The 20740-nt window shown below is 39.7% G+C and overlaps 1 protein-coding gene across 2 annotated transcripts in view; it reads right to left on the reverse strand.

Annotated features, from left to right (window-relative positions):
* Window positions 1-20740, reverse strand: part of ASCC1 (activating signal cointegrator 1 complex subunit 1) — a 110393-nt gene that overhangs the window by 75064 nt on the left and 14589 nt on the right. For both annotated transcript variants that reach the window (XM_066348622.1, XM_066348621.1), the window contains exon 6: window positions 7316-7452. In XM_066348622.1, the coding sequence (XP_066204719.1) occupies window positions 7316-7452 (137 nt within the window). The remainder of the gene's footprint in view (window positions 1-7315; window positions 7453-20740) is intronic.

Consider the following 20740-nt stretch of genomic DNA (forward strand, 5'->3'; position numbering starts at 1 on the left):
AGCATCAACCCAGGATGGATGCTGAGGACCCTGGTTCAAAACTCCAAGGTTGCAGGCTTGAGTGGGGGCTTGTCAGCTTGAGCGCAGGATCATCAACATGATCTAAAGGTCACTAGTTTGAGCTTGAGCCGCCTAGTCAAGGCACATACGAAAGCAATCAATAAACAACTAAAACAAAGCAACTATGAATTGATGCTTCTCACTCTCTCTCCTCCCTCCCTCTCTCTCTATGTCTCTCACTTTATTAAAAAAAAAATGAAAAATTTTTTACAAAGTGTGAAGACTCAAAACGTTCATGCTAATTTTCTTTGCGTGGTAAAATTACAAGTGATAATTTTGTTTACGTGCAATTTTTGGCTTTTCTAAAACCCACATGTATTACTTTCATGTTAAGTAAATCCCACCATCTTACCTTCTTCCCAGACCCCTTAAATAGACTTACACTTCAATCAGAAAAGGCTTTGCTGTGCCAGGCTGAAACCCAGCTAAAAATCAGCTCATTTCCCTGGCCACATAGTTCAGCTGGTTAAAGCATCGTCCGATACACCAAGGTTGTAGGTTTGATCCCCGGTCAGGGCACATACAAAAATCAACCAAAGAATGCATAAATAAGTAGAACAACAAATCAATGTTTCTCTTTCTCTCTCTCTCTTGCTCTCTCTCTTTATCTCCCTTCCTCCCTCTTTCTCTAAAGTAAATCAATAAATTAATTTTAAAATAGTTTTAAAAACTCAGCTCATCACACACAGCATTCTCCAAGCCCCATGAGACCAGGGACTCTGTCCATCTTGTCCACTCCTGTATCCCTAGCACCTGGCACAGTGCCTTATAAAAAATGGATACTCCATAAATCTCTGGTAAACACTAATTGGATGTTCTATATAAAAGGAGAAGCTGTTCTGGACTATTTTGAGAATAATGTGGACACATGTCTAAACCGTTATTGAATAAAGTGTACTGGCTCAAAGACAAAAGGATGTTATGATCCACCAAAAGATAATTCCAAAAAGTCAAAAGAAAAAAGCTCTCTTGTTTTTTAACTAAAGCCATAAAAGACTCTTGATAGCCTGGGAACCCTAATGGTCAAGATTTCTGTAAAACTTCAAGGCCATATTATTACACAAGACGAGAATTTTTCTCAGTAAGAAACTACATAACTGAAATATATTTGAACTGACAGATATTTGAAAGAGAAAAATTAGTCTTGATAATAAGTGTTCTGTAACTACCTCTAATAAGAAGGATATTCCAAAAATACAAGCCAAGCTCTCAACTATTATCTGAGGGCTATAGCTTCAAACAACAATACAGTGTATCTCCATTCCAAGAAATAGGCAAAGAATTCATATGAAGGATTGCCATTCAATTCTATCAAAGTGCAGTCCACAAAACTCATTTTTTTAAAAATAGTTTATACTAGCCATACATTCTTCTACATTTTTCAGCTTTAACCCTGTACAGTAAGATCACCAGAAAGCACCATACTATTAGTTTATTTTCCCACTAAAATGTTTTTACTGGCTTAATTTTTAATGTTGTATCCTCAACTTCTAGGGGTCAATACAAGAAAAAGCAATGTGAACAATGTTTTTGTGTTTTCTGCAAAACTACTGAAGACATTGCTTATCATCATTCTGGGTTATTAATGTTAAGATTTACATGATCAGTTTTTCTTGAACTAAGAACCAGAAAAAGATTCTCTCCTAAAAAAGTATTATGCTCCTTTTTATTAAAACTATAAACTGTAATAATTGCTGTTTCTTTCTATAATTTAGTTCAAGTACACTGGTGCTCAAAAATAGTACTAGATTTTAATGCTGAAGTATAATTATTTTACTTTGGTTTTCAGGTAGAATTTTCTTCCCATTCCACCTTTATGGTTTCTGAGCTTTTGTTTTTTTAAAAAATTACTTATTGGTTTTAGAGAGAGAGGAAGGGAGGGAAAGAAAGGAAGGGAGGGAGAAAGAAACATCAATTTATTGTTCCACTTATTTATGCATTCATTGGTCGATTCTTGTGTGTGTCCTAACTGGGAATCAAACCTATAATTTTGGTATATTGTGATAATAATCTAACCAATGATCGACCAGGCCAGGGCAAAATTTCTTTTGTATACACACGCTCACTATAAACTACCTTAAATCCTTAGAATAGATGGGGTACCAAGAACAAAACAACAACAACAACAACAACAAAATGAAACAGGATCCATAGCCTGCCTTATGAGTAGAAACAAACTCTTTCAACTTACCCCTAGAATTTACCAAGAGAAAGATTAAAGAGCAGGAAAGAAATGCAGTGGTTTGCCTAATAAATGCTCTTTGTCTTGTTGACTAAACTATTCCACCTAGAACACCAGTGAGCATATTTTTCAGTTTGGTGACATCTGAGGAAATAATTAGCAACTATTAGTCCCTTGGTATTTCTCCTTTTCTTCCCTCCTCTTTGTCCCTTTTTAACTCATTTGGTTTAGCCTCAGGCCTATTGGGAACACTTAGGTACAGGTAGAGTGACACTGGAGCTACAGAAGTGCTGCCTTTTTGTCGGATGATATACTCAGAGCCATTGCGCTGTCTGTGCTCTAAATCTCACAAAGAAAAGTCACAAGGGACACATATAGAGCTTCAGCATTTACTGAACACTGTGAATAATTCACTACAAAGAATTCTATATAGCCACACAAGTCTTTAGCTTAAGAATTAAAATCAAAGTTCTGTTTCACGTCAGGTAATGTCTTAACTCAAAAACCACCCCCAAATTTAAAACAAATATTCAACCATCCATGTCTTTAAAGTATTTATATAGCACCACAGTTTTAATTAAATTCCAATATAGTCACATTTATTTAATACTTTAACTTTAAAAGCCATCAAACTAAACTACAGTATACTATACACTGGTCTATTAATTTTCAATGTTTTCATTTTTTCTATTTTAATTTGAGATCTTTATATCATAAAAGGTTCAGGTTAGAAATGCTACTGTTTACTGAAGTGTATCAAGTATAAAGGCTAACATCAAAGAACAAAAATAAAGAAAAAAATGTTAGATGATACATTTTATTTGCCAGAGCTGTAATATTACTATTTTTATTTTTTAGGAAATATTTCTTCCTTTTATGAGAATAAGGCACTTCTAACCAATCCAAACAACCAATTCTGATTCTCATCCTCCCTCTCAAAATAAATCCACTTTGCAGTGTATACTTTTTTTTTTTTTTCAGTGTATACTTTTTAAACAGTGTGTGGAGCAGAAGGGAAGGTGGGAGAAGAGGTTTGGAGAGGCTTGTTTTACTTGGTTTCAAATCTCTCCAGCTTCTTGAAAAGAGCATATTTTTTAAAAGTTTTTTTGCCTGCATTGCAGATTTTTTGGCAGGGTAACAACTTGTCCTATTTCAAAAGCTTTGCTGAATTTGAAAAACTACAATTACAATTACGGTTTTCATCCTGTCATGTCAAAAATTCTTAGGAACTAGTAAGGCTGCTCTGCATTGTTTATGCACAACAACCCCAACATACTTAAAGAACTCAGATTTGGCATGTAGTCACAAAAGGCACCAAGAGACATAAAAGAGAGGAACTCAGCTAAATCCTCACATAGCTCAGGATAAACCCTCAGTGATTAAAAACCTGTGACCTGATTTTCAAAAGGCAAACACACACACACACACACCACAAATACTTCCCTAAACAAATACTTTATCTATGTTTAAAATGTTTTTAAAGCAGGATTATTCCAATGGCAGCCAAGAAAATGCAGATGTTTTCAGTTTAGCAAAAGGTTAACTAAGAATAAGTTAAAGTATCAGAATTCATTCTTTTTTCATTAACTTTTAAAAAATAATTTATTTTTATTTTTTTTTATTTAATTGTGGTGACACTGGTTAACATTTTGTGACACATGTTCTGTATATTGCATTGTGTGCCTACCACCAAAGTCAAGTCATCTCCATCACCAAATATTTGGTCCCCTTTACTCTTTACCCTCCACCCCCTTTTCCTCTGGTAACCACCATACTGTTGTCTATGAGTTTCAGCTTTCTATCACCACAGGAGTGAAATCATATGGGTTTTTTTATTTAATTTTAAAAATCTTTTACTTATTGATTTTAGAGAGAGAGGAAGAAAGGGGGGAGGGAGGGAGGAAAACAGGGAGGGGGAAGAAAGGGAGAAAGTGGGGAGAGAGAGAAAAACTGATTTTGTTGTTCCTGTTATTTTTGCATTCATTGGCTGATTCTCATTTATGCCCTGACCAGGGATTGAAACCGCGTCCTTGACATGTTGGAATGACACTCTAACCAACTGAGCTATCTGGCCAGGGCATACTTAGCTTTTTCCGACTGACTTATTTCACTTAGCATAATATTCTCAAGGTCCATCCATGTGTCACAAATAGCAGTATTTCATCTTTTCTTATGGCTGAGTAGTATTCCATTGTATATAGGTACCACATCTTCTTTATCCAGTCACCTATCAAAGGATACTTTCGGTTCCTCCAGGTAGGGATGTATATATCTTTGCAAATAAAGGTTTTCAAACTTTTCAGATAGATAACCAGAAGAGGGATTGCTGGGTCATATGGTAACTCTCTTCTTAATTCTTTGAGAAACCTCCATAATGTTTTCCATAATGGCTATACGAATTTATACTCCCACCTGTAGTGAATAAGGGCTCCTTTTTCTCCACAGCCTCTCCAACACTTATTATCTGCCTTGTCGTTAATAGCCAATCTAACAGGTGTGAGGTGGTATCTCACTGTAGTTTTGATTTGTATTTTCCTAACAGCTCATGAAGTTTAGCATCTTTTTATATATCTGTTGGCCACTTGTATATCTTCTTGGGAGAAGTGTCTGTTCAGGTCTTCTGTCTATATTTTAATAGGATTGTTTGTTTGTTTGTTTGTTGTTGAGTTGTATGAGAATGAGTTCTAAGAACTCATTCTTAAACCAGGTAAAATTGCTCTGCTTTGTAAGGTAAAGCATAAAGTTTTATGTTATGCAAGGAAAATTGTAAATATGTACTACAAACACCAAATTATTTTGAGTTTCACGTAAGATTAAGAGAAAACAGTTACATTCCTTACTGAGCAAACAAGACAAATATTCCTTGCTATTTCAGATTCAGAAAGAATAGACAGACTGCAAACCAAATCAGCTTATAATTTTGCTCAAGAAAAGTATTTTGTCTTCAAAGAAATTAATGGAAAAAGAGAAATGGCCAAAAATAAGTTATATTATACAGTTTCATATACAACATAACTGGAGAAAAAAAATTAATCCTGGTGGCGCAGTGGATAAAACGTCGACCTGGAAATGCTGAGGTCACCGGTTCAAAACCCTGGGCTTGCCTGGTCAAGGCACATATGGGAGTTGATGCTTCCAGCTCCTCCCCCCCTTCTCTCTCTCTGTCTCTCCTCTCTCTCTCTCTCCCTCTGTCTCTCCCTCTCCTCTCTAAAATGAATTAAAAAAATTTAATCCTTTTATCTTGTTTTACCCAATAAACCCAATAACGCATTTCTACAACGCAGTGATACAGTATGGGACCTGAATATTATAACGGATTTAAAAACTATTCAAGTGAGTCAATTTTCAAATTTCTTTTGTTTTTCATCAACCATAAGTAAAAGGAGTAAAGTAAGAGGGGGAAGAGATGCTTCTTTGAAATAAAGCTGCTAGGTCAGATGTATGTATATATTAGCATTTTATAGTAAAAAGAATAACAACTCTGCCCAACGAGCAGCAATGTTTCCTCTGAGCCAAAACATTTGTTTGGATTGTTTTTTAGTATCCTCACAATTGACTCACAAAGAATTACCTGTATTAAAAAAAAATTAATGTCTGCATTTCTGAAATGCAATGAAGACTTCCCTAGAGAATCATGTTATCGTGCTGAGTTAGCATGATAAGCAGAATAATGGCTCTCCAAAGATGCCCACATCCTGTTTGGAATCTGTAAACACACTATCTTATCTAGAAAAGAGACTTGCACAGGTGATTTAGGTCAGTGTGTTTCAGCCACTGGTCCGCCAGCAATTTCCTGCAGTCTGTGAAAAATTTACCCATTGTGACACTGTATGAAGATTACAGACCACATCACCGGTGGTTAGCTCTTTCACGGACTAGCACGGAATTTCTGGCGGACCGGTACTGCTCCATGGACTGGCAGCTGAAAAACACTGATTTGGGTCACAGAGTTTGAGAGGAAAGATTATCCTGGATTATCTGGGTGGACTCAATCAAATCATAAGAGTCCTTAAAAGCAGAGAACCTTTCCTTGCTGTGACCAGAGAGAGAGAGAGAGAGAGAGAGAGAGACATGTGACAAAAGAAGGGTCAGAAAGATGCAATGTTGCTAGTGTTGAATATGGAGGAAGGGGACCACTAGCCAAGGAATGTGTATGGTCCTTAGAAGCTGGACTTGAAATGCAAGGAAACAGATTCTTCCCTAGAGCTTCCAGAAAGGAAAACAACACTGCCACACCTTGATTTTTAACCTAGTAAAACCCAATCAGACTTCTCTCCCACAGAATTACATAAGGCATTCATATTTTTTAAACCACCAAGCTTGTAGTAATGTGTTACAGCAGCACAGAAAAAGCCTATACTCTTTGATAGATAATAAAGAGAATTCCCTTTTTGTAGAAAATAATGGCATGTCCTGTTAAAAAAAAATTGCCTAATTACCTAGTATAATTTAAAGTACAGACTTTCCATAAAAATTTATAAATTTTAGGCCCTGGCTGGTTGGCTCAGCGGTAGAGCGTCGGCCTGGCGTGCAGGAGTCCCGGGTTCGATTCCCGGCCAGGGCACACAGGAGAAGCACCCATCCGCTTCTCCACCCCTCCCCCTCTCCTTCCTCTCTGTCTCTCTCTTCCCCTCCTGCAGCCGAGGCTCTGCTGGAGCAAAGATGGCCCGGGCGCTGGGGATGGCTCCTCGGCCTCTGCCCCAGGTGCTAGAGTGGCTCTGGTCGCAACAGAGCGACACCCCCGAGGAGCAGAGCATCGCCCCCTGGTGGGCAGAGCATCGCCCCCTGGTGGGCGTGCCGGGTGGATCCCGGTCGGGCACATGCGGGAGTCTGTCTGACTGTCTCTCCCCGTTTCTGGCTTCAGAAAAATACAAAAAAAAAAAAAAAAATTTATAAATTGTAAATCCTTCTTAAAGCTTTCAGACAATGTTCCAATGTTAAGTGTTATAAATGGGTCAACAAACTTTGTTCTCATGTCACCCAGCTCTCTAGGCCAAAAACAAGTCTGTGATACTAAGAAAAAAAAATGCTAGTACAGATTACCACCCTTCCCCACTTCTGTGAATTACTCACTCAATGAATTCTTCTTTACACTGCTTTAGCATCTCACAGGTCTGCTGGATTTCTTGCTCACTCAAAAGTACCAACATCCCAATAGTGAGGTGAAGTTTTTTGGGATTCTGGAAAATAGTGCTATCAACTCCACGATCCTATTATCAAAGGGAGAAACAATAAACTCAGCCCATACAAAAGTAAATGGAGGGATAAAATTTGGACTTCAGAAATAAAATTACACATTTATACATAACAAACTGATTTCCAACCAGGGTTACCAAGGCAATTTAACAGAGAAAGGAGAGTCTCTTCAACAAATGATACTGGACAACTAAATATCCATTTGCAAAAAAATGAAGTTGGACCCCTACCTCATACTATAAACAGAAATTATGTCAAAATGGATCAATGACCTAAATATAAAAGCTAAAACCATAAAACTCTTAGAAAAAAATTGGGGGAAATCTTCATGACCTTGGCCTTGGCAATGGATTCTTAGTTGGCACCAATAGTAAGGACAACAAAAGAAAAAAAAATTAGGCTTCATATTGGGCAAACAAGTGTGTAACAAGTGTGTTTAGGCTTGCTCACTTATATTTTGCCTGATTGGTGCATGAGCATGAGGCAGCACCATGTGTGTAGAGGCAATGTAAAGTTATGGGTGCTTGCCCTCAGGGCAGCAGATTGCAAATTGCGGATTTCCTGCCTGCTTGGGAGGGACCATTGTTTGCTATTGTTTGCTGAGGAAGGGGGTCCCCCCACCCACTGCCTGTTTGGCTTGACAGTCCAGAGAGAGAAGGAAGCCGTTTTCCCTGCCTGCTTGCTCATCTGCCATTGTGAGACTCTAATAAATAGAATAGCCCACCATTTTCTGGCTCCACAGTTCCTTTATTGTCTGCCTGAATCCAATGTGAACCTGCATGGCCATGGCCACCGGCCTTACATTTCATCAAAATTAAAAACTTTTGTGTATTAAAGGACATTATCAAGAAAGTGAAAAGACAATCTATAGAATGGGAAATATATTTATAAATCATATGTCTGATAAGAGACCAGTATCTATAACATATAAAGAACATTTACAGCTCAACAACTAAAAGATAAAGAACCCAATTTAAAAACAAGAGCCTGACCAGTAGTGGCACAATGGACAGCACATCAATCCAGGATGCTATGGGCCCCAGTTCAACACCCTAAGGTCACTGGCGTGAGCACAGGCTTGTAAGCTTGAGCACAAGGTTGCTGGCTTGAGCATGGGATCATCAACATGATCCCAAGGTCACTGGCTTGAAACTAAAGGTCATTGGCTTGAGCCCAAGGTTGCTGGCTTGAGCAAAGGGTCACTGGCTCAGCTTGAGCCCCTGGGTCAAGGCATGCATGAGAAGCAATCAATGAACAACTAAAGTGATACAACTACGAGTTGATACTTCTCAATTTCTCCCTTCCCACTTTCCTCTCTCACAAATCAATTTAAAAAAAGAGAGAAAACAAATAAGAGTAAAATATAAATAATAGGTGAATATGAGCAGAGGATACTATTTGTAGTCTTACAACTTTTCTGTGAGTATAAAATTATTAGTATCCTATTGCTGCTGTAACAAATTACCACAAACTTAGTGTTTTAAAACTACACAGGTTTATTACCTTACTATCTAGAAAAAAGAAGCTCTAGAACTTTTCTTTCCTTAGCTTCCTCTTTGGGAGCCTACCACATTAGTCAACTTGAGTTCACTTGCCAAGAAAATACTGACTACTTACTATGAAACAAAACAGAACACAAAAGAGCAGGGAAAGGAATAGACAGGATACCTAAGGCCACAAAATCTGTAGTCTTTGGGGGAATATGAGTTATAAGTGTTCAAACAGCCTTTAACTGCTTTGGAGATTATATAATTTATATGTAACCCACTGGACAGTCTTTTAATAAATCGGAAAACTCCCTCAGTTTTACCCTGTCTAGCAATGCTGTCTACTAAGAAAAACTTTTCTCTTACTGAATTATCTAAAATTAATATAGGACCAAGCAGTCTTCAAGGCAGTGGCACAGATCTCTAAAGCTACATTTTCTTTGCTTGGAATATATCATTTTCCCACCTACAAGCCTTTTCTTTGAAATGAATAAAGAGCAACATCAATTTTTTTACTCCAGGGGTTTAATTACACTGGGCCCTTCTCCAAGTTCACCATTACTCGGAGCTGGAACCACTTTACTCCATTAGGTTAGCCAACCAGGCTGGCGCCTGACAATTCTAATGTTCCACCCATCAAAAAGCAAAGAGTAAAGTAACAGGAATTCCCTGGGGTAGTTTTGTCTAGATAGGGGGGGAAAAAAAGGTGTTTCTTTATGGAGAAATCACATCAATACTCAGTTTATTTATTTGTTAAATAAGGTCTTATCCAAGGGAAAAAAGGCATGCAAAAGCCACCTCCATGGAAAGCATCATGTTCAGGCCTAAGCCACAGGTCAAAGTTCAAAGTCATGTCTTAACTCAGCAGTCCCAGATGCAAAACCTTATAACCTTCTCATTCAAACTGCAGCTTCATGATTTACCACTAGCAATCACCACACCATCACTAGCCCTTCATTGATTTTTTATCCAGCAGTCAGGCTCCACTGGAGCAGAACTGCTGGCATTGCTATCAGCACAAATAATTAACACAGTATAGAGAAATCTAAAAATGTCAAGCTTGGAAAAAGGCCAGTAAGAGAAGTCTGAATTAGCCCACCATGGAGCATTCTCTCTGCTTCCTTAAAGCCCGGGTTAGAACTCAACCATCCTTTCCACGCAAATGGGATAGAATGTAGATGCATCTTCCAGAGCATCTGTTAGCTAACAGAAGGGAAGTCTCTCTTCAGACTCAGACTCCAAAGGTCATGCTCCATCACAGAAGAGTTAAGAAAAGAACACTACAGCCCTGGCCGGATAGCTCAGTTGGTTAGAGCATCGACCCACAGCTCAGAGGTTAATGATTCGATCCCTGGTAAGGGCACATACAGGAACACATTGATGTTCCTGTGGCTGGCTGGCTGCCTCTCTCTCTCCCTCTACCTCTCTCTCTAATATCAATAAAATTAACATTTAAAAAAAAAGAACACTATAAATCTGATCCAAATGTGTATCAACCAGAATGTAAATAACGTATAGCATTCTGCCTTGACAGTACATGCTGAGAGCCAGAATAAGAGCCAGAATAAGGGCTCAGTGATAAGAGTGTCGGACCTACGTGCAGATGTCCCAGGTTCAATTCCTAGCCAGGGCACATGGGGAAGTGCCCATCTGCTTCCCCACCTGTCCTCCTCTTGCTTCTCTCTCTCTCCCCCTCTGTCTTTCTCTCTCTCTCTCTCCTTTCCTCCTGCAGCCATGGCTTGATTGGAGCAAGTTGGCCCTGAGCACTGAGGATAGCTCCATGAGCTCCACCTCAGGTACCAAGAAGAGCTTGGTTGCTGAGCAATGGAGCAACACCTCAAATAAATAATAATAATAAAAATAAGTAATCCTCAAATTATATTCACATAAGTCAATTTCTAGGAACTCAAGACATAACAGAGGTTTGGAATTTAGTTCTAATAGGCCTTTAACTGAAATACAGAGTCTAGAGCAGGGGTCAGGAATCTTTTTGGCTGAGAGAGCCATGAATGCCACATATTTTACAATGTAATTCCGTGAGAGCCATACAACGACCCGTGTACCTTACGCATTATCCAATAAAAATTTGGTGGTGTCCCAGAGGACAGCTATGATTAGCTCCAGCCACCCACAACCATGAACATGAGCGGTAGGAAATGAATGGATTGTAATACATGAGAATGTTTTATATTTTTAACGTTATTATTATTTTTATTAAAGATTTGTCTGCGAGCCAGATGCAGCCATCAAAAGAGCCACATCTGGCTCGCGAGCCATAGGTTCCCAACCCCTGGTCTAGAGTTCTAATGCCCACTCTGCTGCAAACCAGCTATAATTAGGCAAGCCATTTCATTTCTTTTTAATTAAATTTACTAGGAGGATACTGGTGAGTAAAATACATAGGTTTCAGGGGTACAATTCTGTGATACATCATCTGTATATTGTATTGTGTGTTCACCATACCAAGTGCCATTTCACTTCTCTTGACCCTTGGTTTCCTCCTCTGTAAGATCAGGGAAATGGGCCTGACCGTTGGTGGCACAGTGAATAGAGCGTCAACCTGGGACACTAAGGAGCTCATTCAGCTTGAGCACAGGCTCACCAACTTGAGCATGGGGTCACTGGCTTGAAGCCCAAGGTCACTGGCTTGAGCAAGGGGTCACTGGCTCAGCTGGAGCCCCCCGGTCGAAGCATATATAAGCAATCAATGAAAAACTAAAGTGCCACAACTACAAGCTGATGCTTCTCACCTCTCTCCCTTCCTGTCTGTCTCTCTCTCACTTAAAAAAAAAAGAAAAGAAAAGCCCTGCTCAGTTGGCTCAGTGATAAGAGTGTCGGACCTACATGCAGATGTCCCAGGTTCAATTCCTAGCCAGGGCACATGGGGAAGTGCCCATCTGCTTCCCCACCCGTCCTCCTCTTGCTTCTCTCTCTCTCCCCCTCTGTCTTTCTCTCTCTCTCTCCTTTCCTCCTGCAGCCATGGCTTGATTGGAGCAAGTTGGCCTTGAGCACTGAGGATAGCTCCATGAGCTCCACCTCAGGTACTAAGAAGAGCTTGGTTGCTGAGCAATGGAGCAACACCCCAGATGGGCAGAGCACTGCCCCCTAGTGGGCTTGCCAAGTAAATCCTGGTCAGGGCACATGCAGGAGTTTGTCTCTCCTTTAACAACAAAAAAAAGATAAGGGAGATGGACTAGTTGACCTCTAAGTCAAAGGTACTATAAAATTTTGTTCCCACGATACCTATAAATGAGTAAAAAATAGGTATTTATGAGAGATCCAGCAATTCACTTTCTGATATTCTATACAAAAAGAGAAAATAAGCGAGAAACACTTCCCCTATGCTCACTGTGTGTGTGTGTGTGTGTGTGTGTGTGTGTGTGTGTGTGTTTTATTTTGTTGTTGTTTTTTGTTTTTTGTTTTAATGGCAAAATCCCATAAAATCACTGCTGGGCAGGTGATATAATCTCATTCACATAGAAAAGTTATTAAAAAGGCAGACTGATGAAAAAAGCATTGGCTTTGCAAACACACAGGCCAAGGCTCAAATTCCAGTTCTGCCACCTATCAGCAGTGTTTTCTCAATCTCTCTAAAATTCAACTTCATCTATAAAACAGACATTTCCTTCTCAGGGTTGTTTTGATGATGAAATAAAATATATATGAAGCCTCTGGACCATGGTAGTATGGAATAAATACAGGCTTCCCCCTCTTCTAGCTTTTTACCTGACTATGCAACACTCTGAACCAGTGGCAGTCAACCTGGTCCCTACCGCCCACTAATGGGCGTTCCGGCTTTCATGGTGGGCAGTAGCGGAGCAACCAAAGTATAAACAAAAAGATAGACTTAACTATAGTAAGTTGTTTCATAAAGATTTATTCTGCCAATCTTAGCGAAAATCCGACATAAAGTACTTGGTAAGTAATTATTATTATATGCTTTAACTTGCTGTAACTCTGCTTTATAAATTTTATAAAGTAAAGTTACTTCCCTACTTTATAAATCACCATTACTGTGGAACCGGTGGGTGGTTAGAAAATTTTACTACTAACAGAGATACAAAAGTGGGCGGTAGGTATAAAAAAGTTGACTACCCCTGCTCTAAACCAATGTTTTTCAACCATCGGTCCATTGGTCCACCATAAATTTCTTGCTGGTCCATGAAAAAGTTAACCAACCTGATGTTGTATGGAGATTTAGACCCAACAATCATAGACTATAATTTTCATAGGCCCGTGAACTGACAGTTGAAAAACAGTGCTTTAAACCATCTTTGCTCATCAATCTAAATCATCATAGGGAGCTAAATTAGGCTCTGCTGGGTCATTTCTATTATTCTTTAAGAATGTTCACAAGGCCCTGGCCGGTTGGCTCAGCGGTAGAGCGTCGGCCTGGCGTGCGGGGGACCCGGGTTCGATTCCCGGCCAGGGCACATAGGAGAAGCACCCATTTGCTTCTCCACCCCACCCCTCCTTCCTCTCTGTCTCTCTCTTCCCCTCCCGCAGCCAAGGCTCCATTGGAGCAAAGATGGCCCGGGCGCTGGGATGGCTCCTTGGCCTCTGCCCCAGGCGCTAGAATGGCTCTGGTCGCAGCAGAGCGACGCCCCAGAGGGGCAGAGCATCGCCCCCTGGTGGGCAGAGCGTTGCCCCTGGTGGGCGTGCCGGGTGGATCCCGGTCGGGTGCATGCAGGAGTCTCTCTGACTGTCTCTCCCCGTTTCCAGCTTCAGAAAAAAAAAAAAAAAAAGAATGTTCACAAAAGCTGACTTTGATTTGAGAGTGTCTATGTGTTATTAATAAAATATCTTACATTGAATACACTTTAGAAAATAGGATTTTGATTCTTCTAGCTTATCAACTCTATCTAGACATAATTACATAAAAGGAAAGAGGTTATAAAAAACAAAGAACAAATATCGAAACATCAGGTTTTAACAAAGACCAGATAAAAGAATGCATTGTCTTGCCTGATCTGTGGTGGCACAGTGGATAAAGCATCAACCTAGAATGCTGAGGTCGCTGGTTCAAAACCCGGGTTTGCCAGGTCAAGGTACATACAAGAAGAACTACTATGAACTGATGCTTCCTGCTCTTCCTCCCCCCACTTTCTCTCTCTCTCCACTCTCTACAGTCAATAAAATCTTAGAAAGAATGCATTGTCTAGGTCCTGGCCAGTTGGCTCAGTGGTAGAGCGTTGGCTGGTGTGTGGAAGTCTCAGGGTTTGATTCCCGGCCAGGGCACACAGGAGAAGCACACATCTGCTTCTCCACCGTTCCTCCTCTCCTTTCTCTCTATCTCTCTCTTCCCCTTCCGCAGCCAAGGCTCAACTGGAGCAAAGTTGGCCCAGGCGCTGAGGATGGCTCCATGGCCTCCGCCTCAGGCGCTAGAATGGCTCTGGCTGAATCAAAGCAATGGCCCAGATGGGCAGAGCATCGCCCACTGGTGGGCATGCTGGGTGGATCCTGGTCGGGCGCATGCGGGAGTCTGTCTGTCTGCCTCCCCACTTCTCACTTCAGAAAAAAAATAAAATAAAATAAGTAAATGCATTGTCTAAATATCTTTACCATTAAAAATAAGCAAAGAGCATCACCACTTCACCAGAAGATGCATCCCCTTACCTTTGATGAGCACAATGAATAATTAAGCCTACTTTTCTAAAAGCTTAACTATTTCTCCATAGTTACTTGTAACACCAGTTAGCAATCCATCTACCAATCTCCACTTATTCCCAAAGATAGACACTAAACAAACATTAGTGATGGATTAATAGATATATTACGTGTTCCAACCAGAGCCTCCACTTCTTGATGCCACACTTTCCCTCATATAATAATTGGTGGTATTACAACAGCTAACTCATGTAGTACTAACTATGTGCCATGCTATGCTCTAAACATCTTTATTAATTCACTTACTCTTTGTACCAACACTAAAGGTATTATTATCTCCACTTTAGAGAAGACCTCCCATACCATAGTCTTTTCTCCAATAGACTATTAATAGTCTTTAACTGGTAGCTGCCTCTGGTACTTCACTCCTTAACTCTCAATCCATCCTCCATACTGCTATAATGCTAAGTTGATCACATTAGTCTTTATTTAAAATCTTTACTAGTTCCTGACAACCTATACAGGGGATCCTCAGGTTACGGCAGTCTCAAAATACGATGTTTTGAGTTTACAACACTCTCTCCCATAAAAACTTGAAAAAATTGAGACATGAGTATTCTGGCGTACACTGTTAGCAACATACTTATGGACTATGTGTGTGAACTAGTTCCAGACTAGCTTGGAAAAATTCTTTAAGAAAGTAGAAAGGCCTGCAGCAGATCTTGCACCCTCTACATCAGCTGCTTCTCGAGATGAAACACCTGTAGTACAGGTAGAATCATCTCCAGCGTCTCCTGCATGTTCCTTAGGCAATCCTGACTCACCTGACACAGTATCTCCAGCACCTTCTGCAGGTTCTCCTGCCTCTCCAGCTTCCTCCTCCCACCTTGCAGTGACCCTTCCAATGTGCAAGCCAGCCACAGGAATAAAGGTAAGGAATTTCTTTTTACATTCATTTTTTGTCATTTTTTCTGTTACTATAGTACAGTGTACAGTACAGTATATTTATGTTCTTTTCTTTTTTCTGTGGCTTACTTGTGTTTTTATGTTCTAGATTATGATTTTACAATTGTGTTGGGATAGGTAAGTGACTTAGGCTAGGGTGTGTTTTGACTTACACCAAAATTCGGGTTATGTCATGGTCGTAGGAATGGAATTGTGTCGTAACCCAAGGACCCTCTGTACATACATTCAAATCCTTAACTCACACAAGACCAGTCACAAGCAGGTAGATACCATTTGCCTTTCTACTTTTAACTCCTACCTCTTCCGTACCCTACCCTACCTGCTTTCTAAGCTCTAGTCCTGACAAATTCCTCACTAACCCCTGAACATAGCAGACTAGAACATTTCCATTTCTGGCAGGTGCCATTTCCTCTGCCCAAAATGCTCATCTCCCTTTCCAGCCTGGCACAAACTCTTTTTCTTTCAAGACTATGCTCAAGCCTGACTGGTGGTAGCACAGTGGATAGAGCATGACTTGGGATGCTGAGGTCCCAGGCTCGAAACCCCAAGGTCACTGGTTTGAGCATGGAACCATCGACATGATCCCATGGTTGCTGGTTTGAAGCCCAAGGTTGCTGGCTTAGGCACTAGATCGCTGGCTTGCGCAAGGGGTCACTGGCTCAGCTGGAGACTTCAGTCAAGGAACGTATGAGAAGCAATCAATGAACTAAAGTGCCACGACTACAAGATAATGCTTCTCATCTCTCTCCCTCCCTGTCTCTGTCTCTCTCTCCAAAAAAGAAACAAAAAAGGCTCTGCTCAAATGTCACCTCCCTTATGGGGCCTTTTCTAACCACAGGAAAACTTCTCCTCTGAGTACCCACTGCACTCCCATCTAGCAGCACTTATCACACAGTACTACAACTATTTCTGTAAGAACACTACTCCCTCTCCCTAACCCAGAGCATGGGATCCAGAAGTGTAGGGTCCATTGTTAGTGCCTAACAGTCTGGCAAGTCACAGACATTTAATAAACAGTGAATGAATGAATAAAAGTTAAACACTTGTTCACAAAAATTGTCTGCATCCAAATGGGGCAAGGTACGTCTTGTCATTTCTTACTTTCCTACCAAATATCAGAACTCAATTTACAATTATTCCTACAGCCAACGACAACTATCCTATTTTCATTCTAAATGAATTCATAATTGTAAGTCCCTAACTCCTCTTATACATGAAGAATTTTAAATTACACACTAAATCTTTTACAAATTTTCTTCTTCAGTGAATAATACTAAATTAAAAAACGCTAATCCTAATTGAGGGGAGACCCCAGATCCATTATATATTTCTGCCCAGTGTTAGCCTTCATATTCAATACAAACAGAATTCTATCGTTTCTGAAGCTCTAATCTATTTGGGTTGGCTAGGCAGCCTGAGAAATCCCCAGTTGCTTTAGATAGATCTATAAACCTTCAGAATGCTCTACCAAACACAGCTTTGAATTACTGCCTTTCATTATAGATATGCTTTCTACTGGACCCTGCTCTAAGATAAAATAGAATTATGGCAGCATTACTAGCTATAGAATGATTGAGAGATATACAAGGCTTTAATGTACTTCTTAAACTTGCAGACAGTGAGACATCTTTGAATCTTAATGCAGAAGAGGAAAAAATAAGGTGCAGTTTATCTGCAGATCACATAGATGAGAAATACCTCGCCAATGTCTGTGAGCAGCCAAATCCTACATTAAATATTCAGGCTTTGGGAGCTGAAGCACGGGTGATACGATAATGTCTATAGTCAAACAACATTTCTTATATAATTGATCAGCACAAAGGAAGGTGATTTCAGAAAAACACTATTCAAAAAAGTAAAATCACAATTCCTTGGAGAGTCAAGGATGAGCTCAAGGACAAGCATACTACGAAATACAGAAAAGAGACCAACTATTTAAAGGAAGAAAAGAGAAGTTCAAGGAAGAGTGAGGAAAGAACAGGATGAGACCTGGGAGTAGAAAACTTATCTGTTGTATTAAAACTGTGACCTTCACAACAATGTTTAAAAATGAAAATTAATAGATGGGGTAGGAAAAAGTCTACGAATGACCCTCATTGTTGTATTCCTTGTTCCTTGATTGTGGGTAGAACCTGTGAATTTGATGAGACATCACTGCTCTGATTATACTATGTTATATGGCACCTTAAGATAGGAAGATTTTCATGATGACCTTCATCTGTACACATGAGGTCTTTAAAAATCAGAATTTTTGGTCCTGGCTGGGTAGCTCAGTTGATTTGAGCATCGTCCCCATCGAGCAAGGTTGCAGGTTTGATCCCCAGTCAGGACACATACAGTAATCAACCAATGAATGCATAAATAAGGGGAACAACAAACTGATATTTCTCTTTCTCCCCCCTCCCTCCCCTCTCTTCTTCTCTAAAATAAACAATAAATAAAATTTAAAACAAAATAATAAAAATAAAAAGCAGAGTTCTCTCTGGCTGGTGACAGAAGTTAGAGATTCTAAGCACAAGTAGGATATAACAGAAACCAAAGCGTCCACATGTAAAGGAAACAGGGACTTCAGATCCACAGCCACAGGAACTGAATTCTGTCAACAATCTGAATAAACTTGGAAGTGAATTCTTCCCCAAGGCCTCCAGATGAAAGACCAGCCTCACCAAGATCCTTGATTTTGGCTTTGTGAGACCCTAAACAGAGAACCCAGTTGAGCCTACCAGGTCTTCAGAAGTACTACAGAACTGTGAGATGATAAATGGGCATTGTTTGAAGCTAAGATAAAGGTCATTTACTATCCAGCAATAGAAAACTAACCCAATAGGGTAGGGTGCAAAGGTAAACTAATGCACTCATATTTTTACCTTTCACTCCAGAGATCTCAAAAGGACTTGACCTATGACCTAAGGAAGATAAATTCGCCTTCTAAAAGAAAGAATGTCGGGAAGGAAAAAATGAAATAAGGGAGGGAGGGTGAGAGGGAAGAAAGGAGGGAGGAAGGAAGCAAAATATTAATAATACTAATGAACTTTTTAAAGAAGATAAGGAGTCTCACCTCCTTTCGTCTTGATACAGGACTGAAGATAAATATCCCTAATGAATAAAAGCCCTTCTTTAATGATATATGATCCACATGATATCATTTTTTAACAATTAGGGAATAAGGCCCTAGCCGGTAGCACAGTTGGTTAGAGCATAACAAATAATTTCCTTTAATGTTCCACCAATAGGGGATTGATTAAAACTTATGGTACATTCATAGAATACTTCACAACAATTAAACTGATTAGATTTATACAGCCTGACCTGTGGTGCTACAGTGGATAAAGTGTTGACATGGAATACTGAGGTCGCCAGTTTAGAACCCTGGGCTTGCCTAGTCAAGGCACATATGGGAGTTGATGCTTTCTGCTCCTCCCCCTTCTCTCTCTCTCTCTCTGTCTGTCTCTCGCTCTCTCCTCTGTAAAATGAATGAATAAAATCCTAAAAATATATATACATATTGACATAAAACATGTTATATCAAAAAAATAGAAAACAGCGTGCATAACAGACTTTTATTTTTTTAATGTTTATTTTATTGATTTTGGAGGAAGGGAGAGAACAGAAACATCTGTTCCCATATGTGCCCTGCCTGGGAATCAAACCCGCAACCTGCTTCTGGACGATGCTCTAACCAAGCAAGCTATCTGGCCAGGGCAACACAAATAAATTTTGATAAATGTATTTAACAAATACATATATAAAGTTTATGAGCCAATTTTATACCAAAGGTGTCATCGTTTCCCTATAAGAAAATGTGGAGACAATTCCTATCTTAGAGATGAAGAAACTCTACCAGAAATATCAAACGAGTTTCCAAAGAACCAAAACAAAACTAAAAGCCAGTTTTTTCAGGAAATAGCCTTACCTCTTACTAAATATCAAAATACATTCTTTTTTTATTTTTATTTTTAGAGAGGAGAGAGAGAGCGAGAGAAAGGGGGGAGGAGCAGGCAGCATCAACTCCCACGTGTGCCTTAACCAGACAAGTGCAGGGTTTTGAACCGGCGACCTCAGCGTTCCAGGTCGACACTTTATCCACTGCCCCACCACAGGTCAGGCCCAAAATACTTCTAAATGAACTACAAAATTAAATATAAAGTATGAAGTAATACTGATCTTTATATGAAGCTCTTCCAAATAAATTAAAAAATGAATACTCTCAGAAAAAAATTGACCAAAACAAGATGAGTTAGCCTGATCAGTGTTAGAACAGTGGATAAAGCGTCTACCTGGAATGCTGAGGTTGCCAATTTAAAACCCTGGGCTTGCCCAGTGTAGGCACATTCAACAAGCAATCAATGAGCAACTAAACTGAAGTAACTATGAGTTGCTTCTTCTTGTCCTCCCCCCCCTGGAAAATCAGTAAGGAAAATCTTTAAAAAAATGAGTTAAACATATGAAAAAAGTCTTAACACCAATATTCAAATAAATGAACAATAAAGCAGTGAGCTAATTTTTGTCCACTGAATTATAAAAAATACGTAAAAGAATGATAACTCCCAGTAGTTTGGAGTATAAAATACTATAGCATTTCCTTAAGGTAATCTAGATATACATTTTAAAAGCCTCCATCACACATTTACTCTTTTTCTACTTCCAGGAATATAATAAATAAGAAACTAGTCTAGTGCAGGAGAATACTCATAACATCATTATTTATAATAATAAAAAATAAAATAAAGATTAAATAAATTATACATATATCAACATAACAGAATAGTAAAGTCATTAAAAATCAAGTTATCTGAAAAGTTATTGAAATAATGTTATTTTAGTCATCACTAATATAATTTTCTTCCTGGTCTCCAAAGTAAAGGTAAAATATTTAGGTTTTTATTCAATGACAGAACAATGATCATGGTACAATGTTAAATTTCAAAGAAAATACGATATAAAAACATACACAAGGCCCTGGCCGATTGGCTCAGCGGTAGAGCGTCGGCCTGGCGTGCGGGGGGACCCGGGTTCGATTCCCGGCCAGGGCACATAGGAGAAGCGCCCATTTGCTTCTCCACCCCCCCTTCCTCTCTGTCTCTCTCTTCCCCTCCCACAGCCAAGGCTCCATTGGAGCAAAGATGTCCCGGGCACTGGGGATGGCTCCTTGGCCTCTGCCCCAGGCGCTGGAGTAGCTCTGGTCACGGCAGAGCGACACCCCAGAGGGGCTGAGCATCGCCCCCTGGTGGGCAGAGCATCG

This window comes from Saccopteryx leptura, chromosome 9 (assembly GCF_036850995.1).
Source record: "Saccopteryx leptura isolate mSacLep1 chromosome 9, mSacLep1_pri_phased_curated, whole genome shotgun sequence".
NCBI lineage: Eukaryota > Metazoa > Chordata > Mammalia > Chiroptera > Emballonuridae > Saccopteryx > Saccopteryx leptura.